At 39.5% G+C, this 12,392-nt stretch overlaps 1 protein-coding gene across 2 annotated transcripts in view; it reads left to right on the forward strand.

Moving 5' to 3' along the window:
• The first annotated feature begins 5,593 nt into the window (after positions 1 to 5,593).
• Positions 5,594 to 12,392, forward strand: part of PAPPA (pappalysin 1) — a 220,270-nt gene continuing 213,471 nt past the window's right edge. For both annotated transcript variants that reach the window (XR_012711848.1, XM_075260062.1), the window contains exon 1: positions 5,594 to 6,266. Coding sequence is in view for 1 of the 2 variants with exons in the window: in XM_075260062.1 (XP_075116163.1) it covers positions 5,861 to 6,266 (406 nt within the window). In the remaining variant the exon portion in view is untranslated. The remainder of the gene's footprint in view (positions 6,267 to 12,392) is intronic.

Below are 12,392 nucleotides of genomic sequence, written 5' to 3' on the forward strand. Positions count from 1 at the left end.
TCATAGGATTGAATAGACCAGAGTTGATTGGACAGTGTACAGCATTTGGCCAATCAACGCTGCTCCTGCCGGAGGCTCGTCTGTGAGGAGGCGGAGTCTAAGATCGGACCACAGCAGTCTCCATTGTGGTCTGATTTTAGACTCCGCCTCCTCACAGACGAGCCTCCAGCAGGAGCAGCGTTGATTGGCCAAATGCTGTACACTGGCCAATCAACGCTGATCATTTCATTCCTATGAGAAAGAGAGTCAGCTCCCTCATAACAGCAAGTTGCCAACTCTCCTGACTAGCAAAGATGAGCCTGCTGCAGAACCAGCGTTGATTTGCCGCAGGCTCCTCTTTGCTAGCCGGGAGAGCTGGCAGCTTACGGTTACAAGGGAGATTACTATTTATCAGCGCAACTGCAAGCGGTGTGCAGTTAAAGTGCACGGTCCCCATAGACTATAATGGGGTCTGTGCGCTTTAACTGCACAGCGCTCCTCCTAAACACTGTCCTCCTGCTACTCATGGACTTGGTGACTCTCCTTTAGTCGAATAGTGGTTTCCCCTGAAACGAGCATTTTTTCCCATAGACTATAATGGGATTCGATATTCAATCGAGTAGTCGAATATTGAGGCTCTACTCAAAACGAATATCGAATCTCGAATATTTCACTGTTCGCTCATCTCTAATCGGGAACGGAATTCCGATCCCAATCGCTCAGCTAACCTGCACAGAAGTGCTGCCGCTGCTGCTCCCCATTCTTCTCGCTCCTCTTCTTTCTCCTTCACATGCCTTCAGATTCTCTGCGCGCCCCCACCTCCCTAGACTAGTGTTAGAGATGCTGGAAGAAGGTGGGGCTTGTGGTTTAGGAGTGCGTGGACGGGTACTGGGAGGGGAGACATGAGTGATGCACTCATGTCTACCCGCCCACACTCTCCTATGCCACAATAAGCCCCGCCTACTCCCATTATCTCTAACACTAGCTTACGGAGGTGGGGATGCACACGGCGCTCTGAAGGCATGTCAATGAGAGAGGACCGGACCGAGAAGAACGGGGAGCAGTAGCGGATCTGTGCAGGTAAGTGGACGCCAGGGGGGCTAAGTAGCCATGGGATTTTTTTTTAATCACTACACAGCGTGGAGTCCAAAAATTTAAACAATTTTTGGACTCCATGCTGTGTAGTGAATAGGATCGTTTTTAAAATCCGATCTTCGATAATTAAAAAAAATCCCATTGACTTGCATTAGGATCGGAATTGGGATCGGGTTCAAATGGAAAATGATCGGAAATCAGATTTTAAAAACGATCCTGAAATTTCAAGATCGGCTCAACCCTAATTGTTACCATAACTCTTAGGCTATGTTCACCCAGCTGAATTTTTCCCAGCTGAAAAACTCAGCTTCAATAATGTGAAGCTGAATTTTTTTACTTGACCAAATTCTACGGTGGATATTGTGGTAGAATTTGCCACTTCCAGACTTGCCAGGAGATATTTTTCTAACTCTCCATTCACTTCAATGGGAGTTATTAAGCGGAATCCACATGACGGTTTAATGTAACGCTTATTAATTCTGGTAAAAAATCTGTGAAATCAATGGAGACTGGTTTCAGGCTCAAATTCAGCACCAAATTCGGTGAATATACCCTTATATTGTCGGTTAGTGTACTCTCCAATTTTTTAACATAGCACATCGACCCATTCTTTTCTATGGCACCATACACATGACAATTTTTCTCATGGATCCACATGGGGGCTGAGAGACCAAGCTGAAAAACTTGCACAGGTCTTACCGCAATCCATTATTTGTAGCTCAGTCTTCTTTAATGAAATGATAGGGTCATCCATGTACCAGCTGTTCTGGTTCTGATTCACGCACATCGACAGTCACGCACGGAGACAGTAAGGTCTGTATACAGAAAACTCAACAACACCCATTTAGCAATGCATTAGATGTCAGCACACTCCACTGCCCCAAACAGCTGAATAACACATATGGCAATATTAACTTTTAGGACAGGGTATACTGGTAATTCAATTGTTATCCCCTATGCACTGCATAGAAAATAGTGGTGTGAGCAGAAGAGACCCCTATCCACTGGATATAAGAGTGAGGGTCCCTTGTACCCCTGAGTGATGATACAGTGGGCCATACCTGCATTGTTACTCTATTCACCTCAATGGGACTTCCAGGAATAGTCAACTACAGCGCTTGGATAACCCCAGCAGTCCAATACAGAATGAATGGACCAGGAGCAGCCATGATTGACCTGACACTCCTGCTAGCACGGGCTTTGGGCCTATATGGTAATATCTCAGACTCACGTGACATCTGACACATTACCATATAGGCCCGAAGCCTGCTAGGATTAACATCGGATCCCGGAGAGGTGAGTAACACTGTTTATTATGTTCCCTCATCTCCCCTGGGGCTCCGATTGTTATACACAGGGGTCTGAAAAGACCTCTGAGTATAATAATAGTTCATGGGTGTGCAACTGTGGGGCATAATAGAGCTTGAAGGGTCCACTGTGGCCCCTGCAACCTCTATTATGCTCCATAGTCTATTGTGCCACTGTGGGGCATAATACTCGCCAGGCCTGGCACATCGTCCATTCCCACCACTAGGGTGTTTAATACTATAGGATATACCTGTGTATTCTCATGTGAATCACTGAAACATTTCTCTGTACGTGTTTTATCAAGTTTACCCTTCCCATAATAAGCCGGTTAAGTAGTTTTACCCTCAACTTTTGCGAGTGTGTACTGACCTTAGGTGAGGGTTTCCTGAGTCGACCCCTAGTAGAGGAGGAAGACCCTCCTGAATTCCTACAAAGTCCCTAGTAAGATTCGGGTGGAGGCAGCGGGCCATAGTGAGGTGAGACCTACAACACACCCTCCTATAGAGATTGGCCCAAAGGAGTGTTACATGAAAAAAAATTATATTATGGTTGACATATTCACGTTATAGCTAAGTCTGTAATATTCATGTTATAGCTAAGACACTGTAAGTCTCAACAATCTGCCAGATTGGTACCCTACAGACAGACACCAGCAGAATCCCACATACCCTATTGACTCATAGTATACTTATATACTGCCTGTATACAGAGGGATTATTCCTCTTTAGCACTTTCAGACCGCCCATTAGCTACATACATTCAGCTATTACCTATGTAGACATATCTATACATCCTTGCAGAGTCAGACGTTGCATGAGAACACGAATCTACCGAAGTGTCAGTGACAGCTGGACTACCCAAATAGAAAATATGAATGGTTTATTACCGTCCATACCTTCCCAATCCCCGTATATACACTTTGTATACAAGTATGGGAGCCGTCACGATGAGTCATGTGATCAAAGGGTTTCTGGAACCTCCATCAGCTTTTCAGTTCTAGCAGCGGGATCCGCTTTGCTCTGTATACTAGGGGGCTATATGTCTTCTGTAACTGGGACTAATGTATCACCTCCAGTTACAGAGGAAATTGGGAACCAGTTTAAAAAATAAATAAATAAAAAATTGGGGCAAAAATAAAATATAAAAAAATTGCGACTCCCACATCCACTTCTCAGGTCCTATCCCAGGAGGCACAAAACTATGTATCCCCTTCATAAAACTTTGGAAAAATTTGAGAAAATGCTATTAAAAAAAAAGTATGATAAACGTTTTTCTCCTTTCTTTCTTTCCTTCCTTATTTCTTTCTTTCTTTCTTTCTTTCTTTCTTTCTTTCTTTCTTTCCTTCTTTCTTTCTTTCTTTCCTTCCTTCCTTCCTTCCTTCCTTATTTCTTTCTCTTTCTTTCTTTCTTTCTTTCTTTCTTTTTCTTTCTTTCTTTCTTTCTTTCTTTCTTTCTTTCTTTCTTTCTTTCTTTCTTTCCTTCCTTCCTTCCTTCCTTCCTTCCTTCTTTCTTTCTTTCTTTCTTTCTTTCCTTCTTTCTTTCTTCCTTCTTTCTTTCCTTCCTTATTTCTTTTTTTCTTTCCTTCTTTCCTTCCTCCCTTCCTTCTTTCTTTCTTTCTTTCTTTCTTTCTTTCTTTCTTTCCTTCCTTCCTTCTTTCTTTCTTTCTTTCTTTCTTTCCTTCTTTCTTTCTTCTTTCTTTCTTTCCTTCCTTATTTCTTTTTTTCTTTCCTTCTTTCCTTCCTTCCTTCCTTCTTTCTTTCTTTCCTTCTTTCTTTCTTTCTTTCTTTCTTTCCTTCTTTTCTTCCTTCCTTTCTTTTATTTTTCTCACATATCAAAAGCATAACAAAATGTCCAAATATAAATGACATAAAATTACCCCTAATCACAGAAAAAGGAGCAAAAATTATTTGAAGGGCCCAAATAAAAAATTTTTAAATTGATTTGAAAAATAGATATACCAAAATAACTGAAAAAGTGTCCAGTCTTAAACCCCGGGAGGAAAATGGACAGTCATGAAGTGGTTAAAGATGATGTCATCTGCACCAAAATTTCCAATGCAGATGTGATCAGAGCCTTACAAAGTACGTCACGTGCGCATAATTCTAATAGAACAGGATTGCGTTGCGACTTTCAATCCCACCCAATCCAACAAATCCCAATACAAACTGAATTTTTACCTTTCCCTATAGATGAAGTCCCATACAAATTCCGCTTGATAAGATTATGTATCCTGACAGCCAGTTCTCTGTTTAGCCATTAGGGGGAGCTGCAGAGATCACTTTATGAGTGAAAATAGAATACAAGCATGAGTTAACAAGGAGAAAAAAAAAAAAAAACGTCCCACTCTAGGAAAAAAAAAAAACAGATCTACAAAACGGCAAGCAAGGGAGATTATTACCTGTGCTGCAAACATAGGAGAAACACAGGGAGGACACTTCTCATACAGACTCAACATTTTGGAAGGGGGGTTGATTTTTTTTTTTTTATTTGCTCACAATGACTTTATTTTTATTTTTTTTTGCTTTGAAATAAAATATCTAACTCAACCAAGTGCATAAAATCAGCCTGAGCCCTGATCTGCTCCAGCCAGAAGGTAACCACTTTCTTCATCCTTTGGGGACCCTTTGATGCAAACTCTGCCTACTACAAGTGAACTGGAAGAAGAGGGGTAAACCCAGGGAGGGAGGGGGGTCATGGAAGTTTAAAGAACCTAAAAAAGTAAGGGGGAAGGAAGGATAAAGAATGTTATTTGCAGAAAAGAATCAAGTTTCAGGACTCTGTGAGAGGGCATGAGGAGTGTGCACACATCTCCAGCAGTAGTAGTAGCTTTTCCTCCCAGCCAGGAGAAGGAGGGGGGAGCAGAAGAACCAGGAATGTGTGCTGTGGACAGGGATGAGCATGCAAAGTGGGGAGGCAGCAGGAAAAGAGGGGACACTGCCTGCTCACATCTCTGTTACCTGAATGGATGTGATGTGTGAGAAGCAGAGGAAGAGAGGCAAGAGAAGAAGAAGAAGTCATCCTCATCATCAGCCTGCACTGGATCCTCATTGATCAGACATGATCCTGGCAGTTTAATAGGAATCATTCAGTGGGGAATGGGAAGGTGGAGCACCCTTGAGTAGATTAGCATATTCTTGTTTACTCATCCTAGGAGGGGGCTTCTCTTTCATTTTGTAAGGAGGAGAGAGGAGGGGGCTAAGGGGACAGTGTGGGCTTAAAGCTTATAAAGAAGGCAAAAAATGTTCAGCTGAAGCATCCTTTGGAGGGGGTGGACTCAGCATCTCATTGTGGGATATTGGGGGGTCTCCTTAATTCTAAAGAGAATAAACTGCCTGGAATCTACTGGATGAGGAGATCAAGACACCTTGTTTGGTGATTCCCACATCCTGCACCAGGACAAGTGCCCAGCCAGGAGGATAGCGCCCAAAGCTGGCAGATCGGGAGAAAAGAGTGGGGTGCAGGGGGGGGAACAGTTGGAGATGCTGCTCTGGACTTTACTGTTGCCTCTCGGGCTCCTATATGCAGCCTTGGCATTTGCCTCTCAGTGTGGCATGGAGGAGCGATCACAGCGGGCACGGAGGACAGTGCGGAAGAGTCGCAGTTTGCGCAGCGTGCAGGAGGGCTCCTGCGCTACCAGCCTTGCCCGAGGCCGCCGGTCCCTCACGAGCTTAGAACACCTGAGACTACATCATCATCGTCATCATCATCAGCCAGAGGGGCATGAAGGTGCTGCTGAGTTCATGCCCCCCGGGAGAGCTCTCTATTTCACTGGGCATGGGGACCAGCTGAAGCTGAAGGCGGGTAATGAGTTGCCAGGGGACACGTTCACCTTACAAGTTTGGCTCAGAGCCGAGGGAGGGCAAAGGTCTCCAGCAATTATTGCAGGTAAGTGCCAAATATTATGAATGCAAGTGTTGTGCTAACATTTAATATTATGACTAAGGCTCCTAGTATTATTATTATTATTATTATCTGGTAGTTGGTTATGATTGCAACAATTTCCTTCTATAGTGACTCACATGTGATACTTTCAGAGCGTCCCATAAACGACACAGTCCTAAGTAACCATGTGAGCAATTTCATACTCGATCAGAATGTTGTAAATCACATCACTACAATGCTATCATTTACCATCGATTGTATCCATACACCTAAGCGTTATCTGTAGCAATGATGTCTCAGCCCCTCTGTGATACATGTAAACAAAAATCTGACGCATGTGCTACGTAAAAGCAATATCTGACTGCAACGACGAGTTCTCCAGATCGTTTCTGCCAAGGCTCGGGCAGCATGACCTCACATGTATAGTATAGTAAATATTACCGGGATTGATTCCGATATCCAGTATTGGCATACATCTTACGTTTCTGAGAATGACAGACAGATGTCACTTCCGCGCATCAAGGCAGTTTTCAACGTGTACTTGTCTCGTGGCCAAAAAAATCTTTACACGCGTAACCATCTCCACTTTACAAGGCTGAGATTGTATGTTAAGGAAATGGTCTGAAAAGTTTCGGCTAAACTGTAAGGCAGGTGCAGAAAGCTTTCCGAGCTGAAACGTTCTCTAAGACATCAGTAAGCTTACGGTAGGGATGTAGGACGAACCATCGCGGACGGGCAACTTTCTAACAGTGGAAATTTGATAAGACTTTTGCTGTAATTTGGGGGAATGTCTGGAATGCTGAACTTTTGCAGTGGGTCTGTTTTGGTCGCCGTCTCCCCAGCCATTGTGGTAATGTAGTTTGTAGCTCTGCAGTGACTACACCGCTCTCAGGAAACGCAGGTGGATAGATCTTTAAAGTACCCCTGCCATCGAAACGGCGGACGCGTGAAAACCGTAACGATCCCGTAATTTTCGATCAGCGCACGAAATTAACCGAGTGTCTCCTAAATATAACAATTATTGCAAACGATGCGAGCAATGCGCTCACGCTTCCCCATGTGCTGAACATTCGTAGCCAAGTATGTTCACTGAGCCTCGTGTCAGATTGCCAAATACAGGTCACCATGAAGAATCCCAATCTATCCCTCTGATTCGGTTGATTTCGGGAGGTCTAATTGGATTGTCGGTTCCGTGGATGTAACCGTTAATTTGTTGCAATCGGTTGTATTATGAGATCGCTGTCAGTAGTGATGCTACCGTGAACTTTAGGGAGCACGTTGGATACTATACGAGATCCCGATGAAAGACGATCTGTTATGTTGATGATTAGTAAAACCAAAACACGATTACTTCATCTTTGATGTTCCCTTGCATTTCATGTGAGAGTAGAAGAATGTGCGTAGACTACAGGGATGGGACTGTTATTCTATTTACAATATAAACATACAGGCGTCGTGTGTACACTGGCAAACACAGACCTCGGAGCGGGTTGTTGCTTAGAAAATCCGGCTGTAGGAGGTGTGAGAAGGGAAATCCTAGACTTTACGCAGAAAAGCTAACATATAGCTTTCATTGATGAGAAAGGAGTTTGCAATTTGTACGGTTTCCATTACGTTGAAGTGTTTGCCCTTAAGTCAGACAGACCTAAACAATATGACTGCTATTAGTCCTTGCTGGACTGTGACAGGCAAGTGAAAGTAAATGTTATCTATGGGGCTGAAAACAAATGGTTAATGCAGACATTATTCCTCCCGTCTCAGTGTGTAGGTTGTGGTAGGAACAGTCATAGGCAAGATGTAACCATCAGATCTAATGCTGCCTACATGATACCGTATACTATTACTACAACTACTACGACAGATCTAATGCTGCCTACACGATACTGTATACTATCACTACTACTAATGCTGCCTACACGATACTGTATACTATTACTACTACTATATTACATCTAATGCTGCCTACACCATACTGTATACTATTACTACTACTATATCACATCTAATGCTGCCTACACTATACTGTATACTATTACTACTACTATATCACATCTAATACTGCCTACACTATACTGTATACTATTACTACTACTATATCACATCTAATGCTGCCTACACCATACTGTATACTATTACTACTACTATATCACATCTAATACTGCCTACACTATACTGTATACTATTACTACTACTATATCACATCTAATGCTGCCTACACTATACTGTATACTATTACTACTACTATATCACATCTAATACTGCCTACACTATACTGTATACTATTACTACTACTATATCTCATCTAATACTGCCTACACTATACTGTATACTATTACTACTACTATATCTCATCTAATGCTGCCTACACTATACTGTATACTATTACTACTACTATATCACATCTAATACTGCCTACACCATACTGTATACTGTTACTACTACTATATCAGATCTAATACTGCCTATATGATACTGTATACTATTACTGCTACTATATCAGATCTAATACTGCCTACACCATACTGTATACTATTAATACTACTATATCACATCTAATACTGCCTACACCATACTGTATACTGTTACTACTACTATATCACATCTAATACTGCCTACACCATACTGTATACTATTACTACTACTATATCACATCTAATACTGCCTACACTATACTGTATACTATTACTACTACTATATCACATCTAATACTGCCTACACCATACTGTATACTATTACTACTACTATATCTCATCTAATACTGCCTACACTATACTGTATACTATTACTACTACTATATCTCATCTAATACTGCCTACACTATACTGTATACTATTACTACTACTATATCTCATCTAATGCTGCCTACACTATACTGTATACTATTACTACTACTATATCACATCTAATGCTGCCTACACTATACTGTATACTATTACTACTACTATATCACATCTAATGCTGCCTACACCATACTGTATACTATTACTACTACTATATCACATCTAATGCTGCCTACACTATACTGTATACTATTACTACTACTATATTACATCTAATGCTGCCTACACGATACTGTATACTATTACTACTACTATATCTCATCTAATGCTGCCTACACCATACTGTATACTATTACTACTACTAATGCTGCCTACACTATACTGTATACTATTACTACTACTAATGCTGCCTACACCATACTGTATACTATTACTACTACTATATCACATCTAATACTGCCTACACTATACTGTATACTATTACTACTACTATATCTCATCTAATGCTGCCTACACTATACTGTATACTATTACTACTACTATATCACATCTAATACTGCCTACACTATACTGTATACTATTACTACTACTATATCACATCTAATGCTGCCTACACTATACTGTATACTATTACTACTACTATATCACATCTAATACTGCCTACACTATACTGTATACTATTACTACTACTATATCACATCTAATGCTGCCTACACCATACTGTATACTATTACTACTACTATATCTCATCTAATACTGCCTACACTATACTGTATACTATTACTACTACTATATCACATCTAATGCTGCCTACACCATACTGTATACTATTACTACTACTATATCACATCTAATACTGCCTACACTATACTGTATACTATTACTACTACTATATCTCATCTAATACTGCCTACACTATACTGTATACTATTACTACTACTATATCTCATCTAATGCTGCCTACACTATACTGTATACTATTACTACTACTATATCACATCTAATACTGCCTACACTATACTGTATACTATTACTACTACTATATCACATCTAATGCTGCCTACACTATACTGTATACTATTACTACTACTATATCACATCTAATGCTGCCTACACCATACTGTATACTATTACTACTACTATATCACATCTAATGCTGCCTACACTATACTGTATACTATTACTACTACTATATTACATCTAATGCTGCCTACACTATACTGTATACTATTACTACTACTATATCTCATCTAATGCTGCCTACACCATACTGTATACTATTACTACTACTATATCACATCTAATGCTGCCTACACTATACTGTATACTATTACTACTACTATATCACATCTAATGCTGCCTATATGATACTGTATACTATTACTACTACTATATCACATCTAATGCTGCCTACACAATACTGTATACTATTACTACTACTATATCTCATCTAATACTGCCTACACTATACTGTATACTATTACTACTACTATATCTCATCTAATGCTGCCTACACCATACTGTATACTATTACTACTACTATATCACATCTAATGCTGCCTACACCATACTGTATACTATTACTACTACTATATCACATCTAATGCTGCCTACACCATACTGTATACTATTACTACTACTATATCACATCTAATGCTGCCTACACTATACTGTATACTATTACTACTACTATATCACATCTAATACTGCCTACACCATACTGTATACTATTACTACTACTATATCACATCTAATACTGCCTACACTATACTGTATACTATTACTACTACTATATCACATCTAATACTGCCTACACTATACTGTATACTATTACTACTACTATATCACATCTAATGCTGCCTACACCATACTGTATACTATTACTACTACTATATCACATCTAATGCTGCCTACACTATACTGTATACTATTACTACTACTATATCACATCTAATGCTGCCTACACCATACTGTATACTATTACTACTACTATATCACATCTAATGCTGCCTACACCATACTGTATACTATTACTACTACTATATCTCATCTAATACTGCCTACACTATACTTTATACTATTACTACTACTATATCACATCTAATGCTGCCTACACAATACTGTATACTATTACTACTACTATATCTCATCTAATACTGCCTACACTATACTGTATACTATTACTACTACTATATCTCATCTAATACTACCTACACCATACTGTATACTATTACTACTACTATATCAGATCTAATGCTTCCTACACCATACTGTATACTATTACTACTACTATATAACATCTAATGCTTCCTACACCATACTGTATACTATTACTACTACTATATCACATCTAATACTGCATACACCATACTGTATACTATTACTACTACTATATCACATCTAATACTGCCTACACCATACTGTATACTATTACTACTACTATGTCACATCTAATGCTGCCTATATGATACTGTATACTATTACTACTACTATATCAGATCTAATACTGCCTACACCATACTGTATACTATTACTACTACTATATCACATCTAATGCTGCCTACACTATACTGTATACTATTACTACTACTATATCACATCTAATGCTGCCTACACCATACTGTATACTATTACTACTACTATATCACATCTAATGCTGCCTACACTATACTGTATACTATTACTACTACTATATTACATCTAATGCTGCCTACACTATACTGTATACTATTACTACTACTATATCGGATCTAATGCTGCCTACACTATACTGTATACTATTACTACTACTATATTACATCTAATGCTGCCTACACTATACTGTATACTATTACTACTACTATATCACATCTAATGCTGCCTATATGATACTGTATACTATTACTACTACTATATCAGATCTAATACTGCCTACACCATACTGTATACTATTACTACTACTATATCACATCTAATACTGCCTACACCATACTGTATACTATTACTACTACTATATCACATCTAATGCTGCCTACACTATACTGTATACTATTACTACTACTATATCAGATCTAATGCTGCCTACACTATACTGTATACTATTACTACTACTATATTAAATCTAATGCTGCCTACACTATACTGTATACTATTACTACTACTATATCGGATCTAATGCTGCCTACACTATACTGTATACTATTACTACTACTATATTACATCTAATGCTGCCTACACTATACTGTATACTATTACTACTACTATATCACATCTAATACTGCCTACACGATACTGTATACTATTACTACTACTATATCACATCTAATGCTGCCTATATGATACTGTATACTATTACTACTACTATATCAGA

This window comes from Leptodactylus fuscus, chromosome 11 (genome assembly GCF_031893055.1).
Source record: "Leptodactylus fuscus isolate aLepFus1 chromosome 11, aLepFus1.hap2, whole genome shotgun sequence".
Classification (NCBI taxonomy): domain Eukaryota; kingdom Metazoa; phylum Chordata; class Amphibia; order Anura; family Leptodactylidae; genus Leptodactylus; species Leptodactylus fuscus.